This window comes from Blennius ocellaris, assembly GCF_963422515.1.
Source record: "Blennius ocellaris genome assembly, chromosome: 4".
Classification (NCBI taxonomy): domain Eukaryota; kingdom Metazoa; phylum Chordata; class Actinopteri; order Blenniiformes; family Blenniidae; genus Blennius; species Blennius ocellaris.
In genome coordinates, this window is record NC_137653.1 from 17,643,274 (window position 1) to 17,660,945 (window position 17,672).

The 17,672-nt window shown below is 41.0% G+C and overlaps 2 protein-coding genes across 2 annotated transcripts; both read right to left on the bottom strand.

The window, feature by feature from the left end:
- Window positions 1-1,695: 1,695 nt before the first annotated feature.
- LOC308129684 (rac GTPase-activating protein 1-like) lies at window positions 1,696-7,875 on the bottom strand (the record flags this gene model as incomplete). Its single annotated transcript, XM_080495706.1, has 17 exons — window positions 7,770-7,875; window positions 7,280-7,379; window positions 6,481-6,683; window positions 6,221-6,372; window positions 6,006-6,075; window positions 5,834-5,887; window positions 5,158-5,232; window positions 4,902-5,016; window positions 4,673-4,818; window positions 3,918-4,082; window positions 3,737-3,832; window positions 3,355-3,553; window positions 3,127-3,232; window positions 2,819-2,951; window positions 2,506-2,614; window positions 2,258-2,366; window positions 1,696-1,771 (listed from the first exon to the last, which is right to left on the bottom strand). Exons 2-17 carry the CDS (start codon window positions 7,362-7,364, stop codon window positions 1,696-1,698), a joined length of 1,893 nt encoding a protein of 630 aa, XP_080351832.1. The 5' UTR covers window positions 7,365-7,379; window positions 7,770-7,875.
- Window positions 7,876-12,572: 4,697 nt separating this feature from the next.
- LOC308128725 (major intrinsically disordered Notch2-binding receptor 1-like) lies at window positions 12,573-16,110 on the bottom strand (the record flags this gene model as incomplete). The annotated part of the gene is made up of 3 exons (XM_080494391.1): window positions 12,573-12,767; window positions 13,578-13,796; window positions 14,134-16,110. The coding sequence occupies 3 exons, from the start codon at window positions 16,108-16,110 to the stop codon at window positions 12,573-12,575; spliced, it is 2,391 nt and encodes a 796-aa protein (XP_080350517.1).
- Between the last annotated feature and the right edge of the window lie 1,562 nt (window positions 16,111-17,672).

Below are 17,672 nucleotides of genomic sequence, written 5' to 3' on the forward strand. Positions count from 1 at the left end.
AAAATGTATGTCAATGGGTTTAGCCTGGCTTAGCACTCTCCACAGTAGTGTTAATGGAATAACTATAAGATGTATAAATGATCCTGATTTAATTCATAATAATGTTGGACCTCATCGCCTGCCCATTCAGCCCAATAGATTATGGAAATAGCTGTAATGAGTACTGGAACAATGAGCCAAATTGCATTATCATTCAGTGGCACGTTGGCTTTGAAATAACCAGCAACGTCCCTTTTCCCTTCTCTCTCTGAAGATATGAGGCAACAATGGCCAGCAGTCATTTTACACCAGGACAAATGAGGAGTGTTGAGCGTGAATGGAGGTTTTAGGCTGTGAAAGGAGATCAATAATAACACAGTCAATTCTAACATTAACACTCATCCACATCCCGGTACGACTGCCTTTCCCCCAGCTTGACTCAACCCGCCCCCCCCCACATACCCAACATGTGTGCCTCATGTCAGCAGGGTTCCTCACCCCAAATGTCCATCTCATGCTCGAACACCACCCACCAAGACAAAAGAAGCAGTCTCTCCATGTTTTATTTTTAGCTCAGCCGTGGACTTTTGTGTTTTTCCTCCATTGAGCAGAAACAAAAGGAATGAATGTTAACATTCAGTCCACAAGATCTTTGGTGAAAGCAAGACAATCAGACATAATATTTCATGGAAATAAAGGAAGAATATAAAAGAGTACAAGAGAATGGCAGATGAGTAGAAATCATTGCAGTGTTACAAAAGTCTTACATCACATATGGCTGGATTCAGTTTATACTCCCTAACAGATAATATATAACCTGGTATCATTATAATCATTGCATTAGTGTCTTGTTAAAGTGATGATGAGAGCAGCAAAGAGGATTTATTTAAATCCTATTAACTTTAAAGGCACAAGGAAGCTTCTGTGATTAGAAATACTTAAATGACTGAATAGTTTCTAAATATTTTAATCAAATTGTCTCATTTATTTTCCTGAGGCCTCACATCTGTACTGAATGGTCTAATTTAAGCTGACTAACCTTTGTAATAATGTGCATCAGTGTAAGGACTGTCAGGAACTCTTGATTGATTATGTGCAGAATATACAGTAGATCCTCTTCATTGGGTAGGGTTTGCATGTCAAAAGTGGTGTAAGAGCAGCCTCTGGTGGTGTTTCTTCGTCGGATAGAAAAAGTACATTTCACTTGGCTTTTTCCATTGTGTGCAAAATGCTATGCCTTTCCCAAAATGTATTAGTGTTTAAAATCTTTAGAAAAAAAAAAAAAGTTATGAATATACATTAAAGCACATCGACACGAATATAAAAAACGTTTCTGAATGCTGTCAAAGCGACCAAAGACAAAGAGGCACTGGCCAGTGATTTAACGTTCTCCTCTATGTGCATCCTGCTCACTGTGGTCACAACGACAGTTTCACAGACAAACCAAACGCTACCAAGCTCTCAATTACTTTGACATTAAAAATCTTTTACAATTACAAACCCCAATGTGCGAGTAACCACAGTTTTGGGGAGTAACGACTCTTTTCATTCTTTCAAAGAATATTTGGTTAGAAAAATCAGGTATAAACTTTTAATGTTCTCAAACTGCACTGTCATTTTCCCACATGATTATAGGACTATAGATTCTGTTAGTGCAGTTAGTAACTAGATATGAATGATTATAGTTTCCCCACCCCATCCCACCCCTCATTGATGTTACTTCAGTTGTGGAGATGCAAAGAAGTTGCCCTGGTGCTTGGAGGCAGAAGTTGCTTTGCTCTTGCTCCCAAATCTGTAGGTGGAGAAAAAAAAAGAAAGGGACGAATAAAACTTAAGTCGTCTCAGCTGGAAGAAAGATAACCAGAAAATTCAGGATTTCCCAAAAATAAATAATAAATTATTCTAAATAAAATGGACACTTGATGACATAGTGTTTTTTTAGTTTTTTTAAGTTGTCATGTGGTGGGGGTTTTTTTATATGGTTTTTTTTCCCCTGTTAATGGCATCATTAATAGTCACTCAGTCGCTTCAGTAAAGGCGTGGCAAGCATGCAGCCGACACAGCGGGACCAATGTGGCCCTCAGGATGACATTGCATTTTGTGAACATTTTAAAGAAGTCATTAACTGAAACGTTATCGGTAATTATCCCCCAGGGGTCACTCGGTTTCCGTAAGACAAGCTCTCATAACATAACTTTGAGACACAAAACTCAATGTCTACGGGGTAAAAACACATAGTACATGTATGAATTTAACAGTACAGGATGGGTGATCTTACATGGTGGTACTGGACAGGGTCTGCATCATGCGTTGAGACAGTGAGCCAGAGGACGGGGTTTTAGCCATCATCTGATGCTCTGGAGTGGTCAGTGGTCCCAATATGCTCACTGTGGAAAAAGAAATCATCCAGTTAAATTAGTTGATGTGGCAAACAGAGATGAGGAATGTCAGTGATTTCAACACTTGAATGTGCTCGACCCATTGACCAAATCATTTTGGAGGTCAGTGTATCTCACACCGATGTACCTGTATGCTTTGGAGTGTCTATAATGTGAGCATTGTCCATGTTTTCATTATCTGGATAAGCAAACCGACTCCAGTAGCCTTCTGGAATATTGAGCAGGCGCTGAACAACCTGAACAGAGAGAACGTGTATACAATCACAACCCCAGGAAAGGACATACTTTCAGTTTTCATGATTGCCAATCTTTGGAAACATAGTTCAACATATTTTTTTTAATTTTTAGTTAAACATTTCATATTGTATATTGTAATATGCCCAGAGACACAATATCTCCCACTCCGTTCATGGATTATCGTCAAGCAAACTATTGTTTACCCGGGGTTGCCTGGTGGTGTCATGCAGGATGGTCATGGGCTCGGGCTCGGGAACTGCATGACCCACGAGGGTCGGCCCAAACACCCTGGCCAGATTGTGTACATCCATCTTTGTAGCCACACTTTGGGCCACCCTGAAGAAAGAAAAGAGTTCAATCTGAGCCGGGCTGCAGAAATACAGGAAGCTCGAACAAAGTTCCTAAGTTGTTTACCCTCATTCTGTTGTATACAGTAGATTACGCTAATAGAGTAAAGTAAAATGAGATAAATGATGTGAAGCAGCACTGGGATGCAATTAATAAAAATTACTTCTGCAGATGGATCATCAGGCAGGCCAGAGTGTCTCGGTTGGGTGCAGGCAGCTCACTGATGGTCTGATACAACATTGCAAGACTGTTGTCGTCGTCCTCAATTTCTATAAAAGAAGAAAAAGGGGGGAAAGAACACTTAGTGGCCATTCAGTATAAATCCCCAGTCTGAGCCGTGTAATACAAACACAGACAGAGAAAAGTGCCAACAGATCTCCATCTTTCTCACCAGCTGCTGTCATGAAGCTCTTGTTGAGGTGGAAGGTGAGCAGTGGCTCCGGGAGATTTCTGAGGAAGTCTTTGAGGACACCTGTAATGACATTGATGTCGTCCACTTTGTTGAGAGGAGGCAGGGTCTTTCCTCTAATGAGCTTCTCCTTCAGCTCCTTCACTGTGCGCTCATTGCCTGAAACTCTGTACAGGCCAACCTGGGGCAAGGAGAGATAAAAGAAACCAGCTGTCATTGTTCGCCTGCCTCTGATACCCCCATTACTACTAAATGAGATAACCAATTAGAGGGAAATTATCCCTTATTGTCTCTCAGGGGAAAGGATTAGAGCTTCAATATGAAGGTGACAAGTAAACAAGGACATTAATAAAGCTTCACTCACCTCATGCAGGCCTCGGTGTTCAATCTCCCTTATGCAGTAAATAACCAAAGCAGGGATCTGTGGGGCAGTGGCTGGAGCAAAATCGGCGAGAGTCACCTAAACAAAATCATATACAGTCACATACAATGGTAACATGGGGGAGATGATGGAATATGGGGTGCAGGCAAAGATATGGCTGTACCTCTGTGTTCTTGAGGGGTGTGCAGCCGGCTGAGGGATTACAGGGCAGAGGGCAGTGCTCACGACACTCCGAGTGGCTCACGACTCTGCAGTCCTGGCAGCGAAGATACAACTTGCCGAATTTTGTTCTTTTTCCACACGGTGCACAGAACTCCGACTTGATCACCTAAGTGAGTGAGAAGTAGCAGTGTTTAGAGAAGGAAAGCATCTCATCAATACATCAGCGCTGTGTGTGTGTCGTGTGACCTATAGGCCCTCTGACTGGAAGAGTTTTTGTATCTTCATACACTGACAGAAAAATCTTAATCACAAATATAAAGAATTTTCGATCGACCAGTTTGGCATATTCAGATAGAGCCTATTTAAATTTTCCTAAAAATTCTACTGTGTGAAGATGTTTTAAATATTTTAAACTTTATTAAAATGGGGGAGGTCGAACCTCTCCTGGATGCATTTTTGCCAACATTTGTGTTTGTGCTCTGATTATATAAATGATTTAGATCCTGACAGTGAAAATGTAATAACCACACCTGCAACCATTCACAAAATATAAATTAGTTCTTCAGATGAAAGCAATACTGGCCTGACAAAGTTCAAAATAATGTGAAATATTTTATGGCTTAAATATGAGAACAGGTATATTTCCTTTAGTTTTGAAAGTTGTGTTGTGCACTTAAAACTTTTTCCAAGAAACTGAAGGAAAATACTTCAAGTCAGAAAGGCAGTGATAAGTACAATACAGGGACTCAGTCGTACTGTTTTCGAGATGAAGCGGTGCTTCTTTCCTCCTCTGTCCATTTTGGGTGTTTCTTGTTTGGCTTTAAAGTCTGGGACCAGTGAGCTCGGAGCCTCACTAACGGCCTCAGATTGGTCAGTAGTTGTATCCTCATACACTGGAGCAACTGAAAGTGAAACAACAGCATTAAAACCCTCGTTTTTTGTCTTCAAAATGACAAAAGAGGGACAGATATAGAAAAATCCTCACCACTCTTTCTGCTGCGTGTCCAGTAAGGCACCGCTTCAATGGTGGAGACGGCCTCCACAGCTCCTCCATTCATCGGCACAGTGATTGTTGTTTTGGCCACGATGGACTCATTGATCTGAATTTCAGGGGGGGGGGGGGGGAAACACAATGGCATTTTCTCAATCAGAAGATAAAATCGGACATATGACTTGTTTTTTGCCACAAGCAGTTGATAGAAATGTTATAGAGCTGAGTCGGCTGCAGAGGTCAGCGTTACCCTGTCGGATGGCCGGCCTGTGGAGCGAGGTTTCTTCATCGCCTGAGGGGGAACTTCGAGCTTTCTGGAGGAGCGCTGGGAATTGAAATACATTTTCAGAAAAGCGGTGCAGCAAATATTGGGATTAACTTTCGCTGATGAATTGAACTCCTGACAGGAATATGTCGAAAGCTGGGAATCGGGGGTGTCGAACTCAAGATCCAATAGCTCAAACCGGCCCACCAGAGGTTCCGTGCCAGCCCGCAGCATTAATTTATAGATAAAATTATAGAAACATTTAATGGAAATAACTTCTGTTTTCAATTCATTTATTGGGTATTGCAGTGTGACCGACATCACACTGCACCAGTATAAGACAGCGGTCTTACTGATGAAGTAATATGCATCGAGCCATAAACAGGATTTGTAAAAAATATGAATGCTGCAAATAAGCACATGCTTTTTGGAACATTTCTCTGTATTTTGCACCAGACCTAAGTTTTTGTAAATAAATAAAACCATATATTTTAAACAAATGCTTTTGTACCATTATTGCAGTCCACCAAAGAAAAACATGACATTTGCCAAAACTATGTATTCAAAGGTTACTGTGCTACTGGCCTGGCGAAGGTGAGCTGTTTGTGGCCTCTGGACAGAAATGACCGACACTCATGATGCAGGTTGAAACACAACTTACTCTTTTCTGGCGTTTGCGAAGTCTAACATTCTTCATCGCGGATGAATCCCAATCCTATGGGGATAGACTGAGTTTAATACACCACAGCCCCTCAAAAGCATGCTCATGATATTTATCCTGCAAATCTCTCCAAAACATGCAGTGAAATGTTTAAGAAGAAGAGTACACATACCAGAGAGTCATCTGTTTGGTCATAGCTGATGTCTGACAGCAAAGAAGTTGATTCATCAATCACAGATAATCTGCAAAATAAATCAAAATTGTATTTCTAGTACTCACAGGTACTCATTTGTCCTACACCAGTGCTAAACCTTTTACTTTCAACTCAATGTTTCGCAGGAAATATTTGCACCCCAGTTTTATTTACATTCACATTCAGAGACTGACCTCTGGCTAGTGTTGAGGTTAGTTTTAGCAGCGTGAGCTGCCTGGGAGTGGGCACTGAGGAAAGCCAGTGCTGAGCGCTGCTCCTCGCTGAGATGAACGCTGTTACCATTGTCTGCAATCAGCAGATCCCTGATCAGCTGGAGCTGTCGCTCCTTTTGCAGAGACAGACCGGAAAACATTCATAAGTTTATGAAGCTCAGTTATTAGTCACGTTCTATAAAGCATGATGAATGAAGTTATTCGAATATTGCGACACAGACCAGCTTCTCGTGGACGGCCTCAGCCTTCTGCCGCCGACGGACCTCTACGTCCACCTGGTTGCGGGCATGTTTTAGTTTAACTTCCAGAGCCCCCCTCTCAGTCTCCACTTTGGCCAGCGTCTCCTTGCAGGAAAGCAGCTCCTCGCCCGACTGCATCCACTTCTTACGACAGTCTTCGAAGTTTACAGCCATCTGAAGGAACTCTGAACAACAAGACAACCACAAAAGAGATTGTGGCTCTTTTCATTAGGGCAGTACCATTATAATACAAATTACCTGGAGAGAATGATCACAAAAGGACAGACAAAGCTCTTTCGGTAGCTATACCACATGTCCCCCTTGTGTCTACAGAGGAAGTTTAAACAACTTTGATCATCATGAGTGACACAGCAACTTCATCCTCACTTGTAAAGGGCCACACTGACAGTACTAATGTAATGAAAAGAACTATGTCTATTAATTTTATTAATCAAAATACTTGCATTGAGGTTATATGGTAATAACAAAAGTATTAAAACTGATCATCTATTCAGTCGCAAATAGTCTCACAAGCCTCAAGTAAAATGGATGAGGGGCTGCATGTATAACATGATCTACCATCAGTTTTGCCATTCGATGCAATCACATTCTCGCTCCGACGTCGTTTCATTTTCTTGGGAGGGAAAAACAACCAGCCTTTGTGTTTTTGTTTTTTCTTCTGTAGCTTAGTCTGTAGTTAACTGCATTAAATGTGCCACAAGTACCCCACAAGTGTTGCACAGATGTGACAAATACCAAAACAAAGTGTGTAGAAACTCACGTGGCTCGATGCTCTCATTCAGACCGTCGACATGGGCTCTGAGGCTCTGAAACTGGTTGTACAGGTTCGTCACAGATGACTCCATTGTATCTTCTTGCAGCTGGATTTACAGAAAACATCCACTCAGATTAGTATGGAGAAATGGGTCAGTTGAATGATGAAGTTACTTTTACCCGAGTGTCGTTTTAGTGCCAATTTGGCCTGGAAATGCCTACAAAACATGCGTTTTCAGACATTTTAACCACTAAATACCTTAAATACCAGAGCAGTGATGTAAGACAAGGGCGCTTAAACGAAATCCGCAACTAGTTGTGCAGATTATTTCAAACCCCGGCAGAGTAATCAAAATGTCCTGCTGCCGTGGAATAACTTTCACTTTTACTAGTTATAACGACAGACATGACGCGACCAGCTAACAGTGAGCAATGAAAGGAGGCGGCATGACTTTACAGCCGTTTGTTGTGTGGATGTCACAAAAACAAAGAGTTACCTGTGCGACACGGTCCCTGTGTTTATCCGACGAGCATATAATGCTGAAACGGCCAGTGAAAACGGCAGTTTGGCGATGTTTTATCGTCCCGTCGGGAGCAGAAGTCTCCACATTCCTCACCAAAGTTCAAAATCAGCGCCGCTTTTCTTCTTCCTCCTCAGCAAGCAGCCCGCGGACTGCACAAGACCTGCCGCCCCCAGGTGGCCGGAGGTGGAACTGCAGTGTATTGCGTTTTAGACCAGAGGCGTCAAACGTATTTTAGTTCAGAGACCACGTCATCTTGAGAATTGAGCAATAGTAACATTCAAATTTAAACTTTACAAATTTTTTCTTTGATGGGATCCAAGTAGACATGATGAAAATGTCTATATTTTTGCAAAAACCAAACGAATTACTAATAATATTATGTCCGAAAAAAACTTGTCCTATCGCTATTGTATTATATATGTTTTGACAAACTCACCATAATAGCATAGCTTTAAGAATAATACCGTCATCACTGATATATCAGCTCAGGTCTCAGTGTCGGGGCTGATACAACTTAGAAATGTGTTAATTTGCTCAGTGGTTTATGGTTGGATACATCTGAGCCTCTTGTGAGCCAGCTTTGGAGCACGGGCCCTATGTTTCAACACCCCGCTTCTTCATCCTCATGCTCACTGAATTGGGAATTCAAGCAAAAATATTTTGTAAACGCAGTGAAATAAAGATTTTTATCTGGCGCTCATGTTTGTGTTTCTGACCATTTTTTTTAAAATGTCACTGCATATATCTAACTTCATTTTGTATTAGAAAGCAATCATCAGTGTTGAAGAGATTCTGCAGACGATCTGGAAGGAAATCACTGGACTCAATGATGATACAGCGTTTATTACAGATGAAGTTAAGATATATCTTGGAGAATTCAGAATACTGCACAAAGGACTTGCGATCCTAATTCTGAGGAGCCGACCTTCAAAGAACGTATTCATGAAGAAACCCAAAGCATACGAAATAGGCAGAATTTAGATAAGGAAGTGTATTGATTGTGCAGAAGCCTTGTCTCAGTTAAGACATGATGACATATTTGTAAGGATACAGGTGACAGCCTTCAGACTGATTCCTGTCAATGTCCCAAAGGGAAGCAACATGTCTTTCATATGATACACAAGATCTGAAAGTGTAGATAAGATGTCAGATCAAGTTGCATGGGATCTATATGGAAGAGTAACGGTAATAACTTTTATTCTTTGATCGATCAGAATTTATGCATAATTTCTTGGCAAGACTGATTCCAACAAGGCTAAGATCAAGTCTGATGAACACACCTGTTTCAATAGACGAATTGATTATTTTTGGCTTCTCTGTTTCTGTGTAACTTGAATGAATGCTGATGTGCCGACTGTGCTCTGCTTTATATTGAATTTACATGCATGTGTGTACACACACGCACGCACGCACGCACACGCACACACACACTCTCTCTATATATAGATATATGGTTTGGGCATTTATTTATGTATGATAAGGTGATGTTCTCTCTTCAAGCCTGTCACTGGTTTTATATCTCACTTGTACATCCTGTTTCTCTTCAGGGTGTCTCCTCTTTCTCAGATAGTGAGCCAGGTCAAAATGATGATGGAGCAGAATCACAGCACTTGTACATTTAAAGAGAAATAATTGTGAAACCCTTCAGGGAAGAACTTTAACTTTCATATTTAGATTAGTTATCTCTCCATTTGGCCCGTGATGGACCTAATCAGGTTGTACTCTGCCTCTCCCTGTGTGATGGAATTTTATGTCAAATTTTCATCTTTTTTAAAGATTATTCCTCCGTTTATTTTTGGCACATTAGATGGACACAATCATGCTCATCAATAATGAATGGCTTATATGGGTGCACCAGTAACTTTATTGACAATAACTCAAACAAACACACTGAATCAAATGCAGAGGGTACATGTATGGTTCAATAACTCATTAGAAACATTTAAACAACTCAGCAGCAGTTCAAAGTTTATTTGTCTGTCACTGTATGATTTGTTTTAAATCTATATTGACTGTCTATTTCAGCTTCACACTTGTCCCCAGTGCCGTATGTGAGTCTTAAGTGCTCTGAGCCCATTACAATTGATTCAAGATAATAGGGTCTGTCAGTCAGTTTGCGCCCTTTCTCTTGATAAATTATTAATTTTTATATGTACATTTCCTCCAGTCATGGGTCATTTAACTGTCTGATTCCTCTTTTTACACCAATCACTGTCTTCCCTGTCTTTAACTGAGTGGACTCATTCTGCTCTCTGTAAGCGAAACCAAACACTTTACCCAGAGAAAAATGGGAAGTAATTACATTTCCAAAACAATTCCTTTCAGTAGACATTTTTCCATTCAGTGTAGTGGAAGGAGCGCATGTTTCTAATGTATTGCATTAGGTCTCCATTCATTATTTAACAAAGCAGACAAAATACAGTAAAAGGCACATATTTGTTTTCCTAGTTTAAACAGGCAACATAAGCCAACATACACCCTTTCAGTCATATATACATATGTATAGTATCACCTGCTCTGTAACATACCATTTCATTCATTGACAAATATTTAGTTTAAGGCAGAGTGTTTACCTGAGTAATGAGTTGACAGATATTCATTTGATCAACTTTTCTGATTAAATGATTTTCTCAGGTGTAAAAAGAAAAGAAAAATAAGTGTCAGAACCTGCTAATGCACCAAAGTTTCAGAGGAAGCACCTGCAGATTGTGCTGACTCCAGATCAGACCTCTGCAATGGCACCATTGAAAGGGTAATGGATTCACAAACAGGCTCATGGGGAACACTTGGCAGATAAGCAGTAAGTCTACTTAGTAGTGCACACCCTCTGTACATCCTGCACATATTTGTGTACACAAAGCAAAGTTTATAAGCTATGACAACACAAGCAAGCTTTGTGATAGTTTTTTTTTCTGCTTGTAAGCAGTATTCGTGTGCCCTTTGAGTGCACTCCTTTGAGGGACTAAAGTGCTTTTATTTTGTCTTTTTGGCATTATGCCTTTATGGATAGTGGCAGTATTGACATACACATAATTGTTGGATCTGAAGGAGTGACCTGCATACAAAAGGCTTTATGAGTTGAAATTCCAGATGTGTGTTTTACGATTTAAACGTTTGGCTCCTGTGCATCTCCAGATGCATCTTACAAAATGTGAATGAAGTGTAAAAGAAAATGTTTCCTCAAATCCAATTCAAACTGTGAAAATATACATGTCAGATTTATCACACATAAATCCGAATAGTTGAAGCTGTTCTTTAAAATGACTAACGTATGTCATGAAAAGAAATAATACAGCATCTCAAAATATAATAATACAGTATTTTGTGGGATATTTTTCAAAGAGTCATATTTATGACAATTAAAATCAGCATCTGCATTGCTGAACAAGCAAAGTTCTAAGTAACATGCACAGACTTTAAAAAAAAACAGACACAAATGTGAAGTCTTTACAGTTTCATTGAGTTGTTTGGACGCTGTGGTTAATGATGGGATTGTATCATATTTCAATTTGAAAACTTGCCTCAGTTTGTGACCACATTTGATTATTACATTACAGCTTTAGTCAGAGCGCAAAGAACTCCACTCTGTCAGTCTCAGCAAAAACTGAAGATGCAAGCTTTTTAATGGCAGTATGCGCTGTGTTGAATGCCATCATTTACCATTACGCTCTTGTGTTAACCTCTATGGATTTTTTTTTTTTTTTTTTTTAATCTGGCATCAAACGTTAACAGGATGTTTTTACCAAATGGGAAGTCACAACACTATCAAGTGAAAGGGAAGCCAGCTGAAACTGTTGGTGCTAAGTGAGTCTGCAGGTATGTGGAAAAGCTCTGACCAAGTGAGCACTGTGAGAAGATAATGCACACATAGGTGCACTCCAAACATCCCATCAATTGAATTACAAGTGGGATCTCCCACTCAGACAGTGCTTCCTGGAAAAGGCTCCCTCCTTTTTTCCATTGTTCCAGAGCCAAAGGTTCATCAACATCAACAACAGCCTTTCATTTCTTGAAACCTGACGCTTGGTAAACACTCTGCCTCACAAGGCAATTACATTCACAAGTGGATTAAACAGCACATGTATTCCAGATTTTGAAAAAAAAATGGGTGATAAAGTGTATAAAAATATTTTTTAAGTAATTTAAGCATTTTTAAGAGGCATATCTTGTTGCTTAAGGTAGATTTAAACTAAAAGTTATAGTTTAAAAAGAACCTAGTCCACATGAATTAAGACTATTGCTGATGTAAAACTCAAATACACTGATGAAACTTTAATCTCGAACCAAAGTGAAAGAAGCTCTGCATTATTGTGAAGAAAGGCAGGCAGCACTCGCAAATGCAGACAAAATAAGAAAGAAATAAGTCACTTCTGCATTGACTCAGTTTCACTACCTTCAGCATATTCTGTCAGAGTATTTCTGTTTAACTCTTTAAAACTACCGGTAATTTATTTTCCTCTTTCTTGAAAGGCTTGAATGAACGAGCATGACATGGAGAAATTTTCTATAACTGCACATGGGAATGACTTGTGTGGAATCAGGGTTCCAGGGAGAATCCTCCGATCATCCGGAGATAATAAATACCAGTATGGCATGCAGAGGAATGGTATGAGGCACAGACTGTCCAGGTTTGGGGTATTGCCGACTTTCATCTACTAATTTCCTTGACGTGCAAATTCCTGCATGCAGCAGAAAGCCGCTGACAAAATGCAACTACAATAAAAAATAAAAAAAAAATAAAACTAATTGCCTATTGGGCCGGCTTTCTGTGAGCCTTCAGAATCTCATGGTGCAGACAGGAATGACGATGATGAGAATGATCACCACTGCGAGGATGATGAGTGCAAGCAGCTTGCAGATCCTGGCCCGGCGGAGGTCGGCCTCCTTGCGTCTCAGCAGAGCGTCGTAGCCCGGAGTGTAGATGTCGTCCATCCAAAACTCCACGTTATTGGGGTTCAGAGACTCCTGACCCTGATAAACACAATGGCCTTTACTTTGACAGCAACTACACAGGCACATTTGCTGGATAAAAGAAGACTAACAGCACGTGATATTGTTATTTTTGATTTACTAAAAGCAGAAGCAACAAATTCCAAATGCTGACATTACTGATTTAAATTTTTTTTAGATATTTCTAATTTTATTAGACATATTGGAGGACATTTCCCTGGTTGTTAACTGTACTTATACACACAATGTAACCCATTTTACTGCTTTGAATACAATCACGTTTTTTCCACATTAACATAGTCCAACTTATTCCACACTAATAAGTTTCTTTTTAACAAAGACAGTTCCTATTGCTCTATATTTACAACTTTTTAAATACCACATTAATTAATATACTTTATTTAACATGGAAGTTGTTCCATATTTTATTCAGTTAAACTCAATCAAATGTCTGCAATTGATGGTGCAATAAAACATCCAGGGGTCAAAAAATAGATGATACTTTTACTGACGAATGTTTGAGAAGAATTGATTGTGCTTTTTTTTTAGCTGTACGTTTGCTTGGGATTTTACTGAATTACAAGTAATGTAATAGTAGTTGTACTTGGCTACAAATTTCCAGCAGGTTTTCCACCTCTGTACTTATTACTTTATTTTTCTTAGAGCTGCATTACACATCCACAGATAAGTCACATGCGCTTTAACAAATAACAGACAACAGAGTTGATTTAGATATTTATAGATATAAAACACTGACTCAATATGAAAGGTGGTGCAGAACAAAATTAAATGTTTTCAATGAGTCCAGACCCTAGATTTCAACAATCATACCTGTAAATCTAGAGGGGAGATGCGTGCCTCTGTGTCGTCCACGGTCCATATGGGCCTTCCTCTCCCCTCTGTCAGTCGGGGCTCCATGACCTTCCCAGAGGAGAGTCTGCCTGTCAGACTGCTGTCTTTGTGACGAAACAAGGTCGAGTTAAGCACCTGTTCCACCAGGCTGGTCGACTTTTGGGAGAGGAGGTTGGTGGTGCTGCCTGATTGCTCTGCCTACAGGAAAAAAAACAACCTAACATTAATATTATATGCATAGAATGTAAAAATTAAAAAAAAAAAAATACAAGTAGTACTTTTTATTACATAATTGACATCATTACTTAAATTCAATACATTCATGCACTTAAATTGAAAAGCGATGGCTCTGGTGGGTGGTGCAAAGAAACTAAATACACTCAATATTGAAAGTGTATTGACAGTATACTGTTGTGCTACTGCAGTTGCTGCTATGCAGTGAAATGCATGCTTAATATGAAACAATGCTTGTTAATTTTACCATACATTATTTAAAAATACAATTTACCAGTACAAAGTAATGCATCTGAATTACCTGTCCATTTTTTCCTTGAGAACCTTTGCCATCTTTAGTTTTTGAAAAAGACACAGTCCAATCTCTTGCAGAATTAGGAACATTCAGATGTTTGGAGTCAGAGACACTTTTCTCATCAGACAGCGTTTTAGAAGCACGTTGAGATGAGGCATCCTTCTTGACGTCTTTCACACCCTTAGAATCCGCCTGAGCTTTGTTGCTTTCCGTTTGGTCTCCGGCAGTGTTCCATCGACTCCAGTCCAGACTACTTGTACTGGTCCCTGGAAATAGATGCCCAGATAGAGGCTGAGCGTCTGATACATCAGAAGGAGACACAGGGTGGCTCATAAAAGAGGAGATGCCACTGAGAGGCTCGAGCCACCTCCCGCCAGTGTCCTGTCCGCCACCCCCACTGATAGGCTGCTGGATCTTTTCATCCAGTCGCTGCAAAGCAGAGAGCACCTGAGAAATCTCAGCCTTCACATCATTCAGTGACTCCAGTTGTCTCTCTATCTGGCTCATACGAAGCAGCAACTTACAGACGCTGGCCTTCAGCCCATCGTCACTACTTTCTAAAGAATGGAAAAGCCTTTGGAGTTGACCGAGGCGGCCACGCCTGGCCTCATGGGTGTCCTGGTTAACGGAGCCCTCGCTGGGGTGTAGGACTCCTGTGGAGCCACACATGCTAATGTCATCCAGGAAACGAAATATGACACTGATGTCATCCTCACAAAACTCCGGGTCATCTAAAGAAGTCATGAAGGAGAGGCGATCAGCGTGAACCAGGCTACGAAGTCGCCGGGCATCTGGTAGGTCTGTTTGTGTTCCCTGAGCTTTGACTCCATCAGTATCTCCAACCTCACCTCCTGTCGACATCCCCAGAATGTTTATAGCTGGGGTTGAGCGTCTTGGAAGTTTCCCCGCAAGTAATTCCATTCCCTTTTCAATGGTGCTCAAGCCTATGCGGTCCTCAAGACTCTGGCTTTTATTGCTCCAGATTGGCCGTTTTTTCCTATTCGATACAATCTGTCGTGGAGCTGACTCTGGGATTGATCCGGGTCCAAAATAAGTTGAATCCTGTAGGTCATCGATGCTCTCATGTTTAGCCCGCTCATCTGGTGGCTGGTGAGGGAGAATAGGTGATGGGTAAGGATTTTGGATGAATTCAAAGCTCTGATTGTCGAAGCCTTTCTTCTCTGGATTTGGACTCAGAGATTCGCTGTTAACAGTCACCTGGGGTATTAAAGGCGGTTGGTTGTGGAAGTCCTTTTTAAAGATGTTTCTCTTCTGGTCAACTGATGATCCTTTTTCAGCGTCAAACACCTCCATGGGAGCAGACTCGCCACTAGACTCGCTGTCGGTGTCCAGAGGCATGTAGATATTCTTCATAACCTCGTTAGGGACTTGACCGCTGGCATACAAAAGTGTGGTATGAGGCAGATCAAAAGACACAGCTCTTGCCCTGATGGGAGGGGAGGAGGTGAGTGAAGTGGGATCCGGGGGAAGACTTCCTCTCTTGTGGGCGGAGTAATTTGATTTTGGAAAAAGCAAGTGCTGATCAATAGACCTGCCGCCGGAGTCGGAGTGAGCTCGTGCTCTTTCTCGACCAGGAATGTTCAGTTGGTGGATTCCAGGCAGATTGGGGCCTGGGGAGTGGTCTACAGGGAGGACGGTCTGCACTCTCATTGGATGATCATCCAAAACCCCACCCGTCATCTGGATAAGATTGAAGATAGTTACTATATCTGCAGCAACGCCGATGGGTGATAGCCCCTGTCCTCTGGTGGAAACCCGGTCTCTGAACAGAGTGGCTGGGAAACATGGATCAGTGCTGGCAGCAGAAAACAACAAACTCCTGAGCTCAGTGAGGTGCTCGAGATCAAACCGGGTACTGACCATGCGACAGAGGTCCTGGAATGACAACCACTGCCGCATATTGGCCAGTTCCTCTAGGATGCCCAGGAGGACTCCGGGGTATTCCTGCTGCAGGTTAGCCATTTCTGCACACCTGTGGGGGGAAACAAAGCAGTTAATAAAGCAAGGTAATTGAAAATATCATCACCATCTATCTAATTCTTGAAATATACATGAATTAACACCAACGTTGAAAATAATATACTCATAATCAGGAACAATATTGCAAATTGAGTAGAATGCCCATATTTGATAAGACATATTGTTTGCAAAAATTATGTGTACATGTTGTTTAGCACTTCATAAACATTTAAAGTATTTACAGCATTTAGTACACATATTGAGTTTGGCATATTTGCAATCATAATATACTTTAAATTATTATTTCATTACTGTGTGAAATAATGCAGATGACATGTCATTTAGTAAGTTGATGTTGACCATATATATATATATATATATATATATATATATATATATATATATATATATATATATATATATATATATATATAGTTTACACAGTTTAGTGGTACTCTGCAAAGCGACCTTGTTTTCAGGTCCCAAAATAACTGATCATCTGATCCGGTGACGCTGTCACACTGCGCACATCTTTACCTCACTGGACTTTTTTTTTTATTTTTTGAATCCACAGCTCTTGGACATGTCACCACTTTGCACAATACACATATCAATACACTAGAGTGCATTTGGCTTTTATTCCAGCTGTTGCATATGAAGCAAAGTCGTTATAAACAGGACGGGACATCTGCAGAAAATGCGCGCTGGTTTGCGCCCTGGGAAACCTTCTGGGTTTGTGTGTCAAGAGTTTGAACAATAACAACGATGCGATACTGCTGCAAGTAAAATTGAGGTTGCAAGCGTTGCAATCATTAAATATCTCAGGTTTCGGCCACACACCCCTGCAGACACACTTACCTGGATCTACTGGTAAAGAATCACAGTTGCACCTGCATCCATCAACAAAATCCAGATTTACGCAAACAGCGAGGCCATCCTCCAAACGGCTCGGCTCAACCTACAACACGCGTTTCACGGGCTTCTGTGTTTGTAGCAGCGAGTATAGCCTACAGCCCAGGCAGCAGAGGAGAAAATTAGAAATCAGGTCATCTTCCCACAAGTCCCTGCAGTCCCCTACGGGACCTGAAAATACATCCAAACGGTTTTCCCCTCGCCACAGATCAGCCCACGACACTTGGAAAGCCAACGCGTCTCTGATTGATACATGAGAGCAGAGGCGCGCTCCTGACTCCGACGAGTTTGAGTTTGAGGGGGTCCGAATCAAAGACATATTTTCTCAGGGTGCCATTGCCGTAATTGGCTGTGTGTGCAAGTTAAGCATGCAAATAAAGGGGGGAGATTAAAAATTGATGTCCGCTAATTGACACTCCTAAACGTCCAAACTGACAGTAAACCATATGGTCCAGGCTAAATTGCCTGCTGGATTGCTGCACACACACACAGAGCACACACACACACACACCAGACTTCAGCCTTCACAGACTTTTCACCATTACTCTACATTATCATCCATAAAGGCTTGTACTTAAAACCCCATTAGACCAAGAGAGGGGCAAGGCTTTCATTGTTGAGTAGTAGCACTCTGCTGCAATCAGAGTGGACAT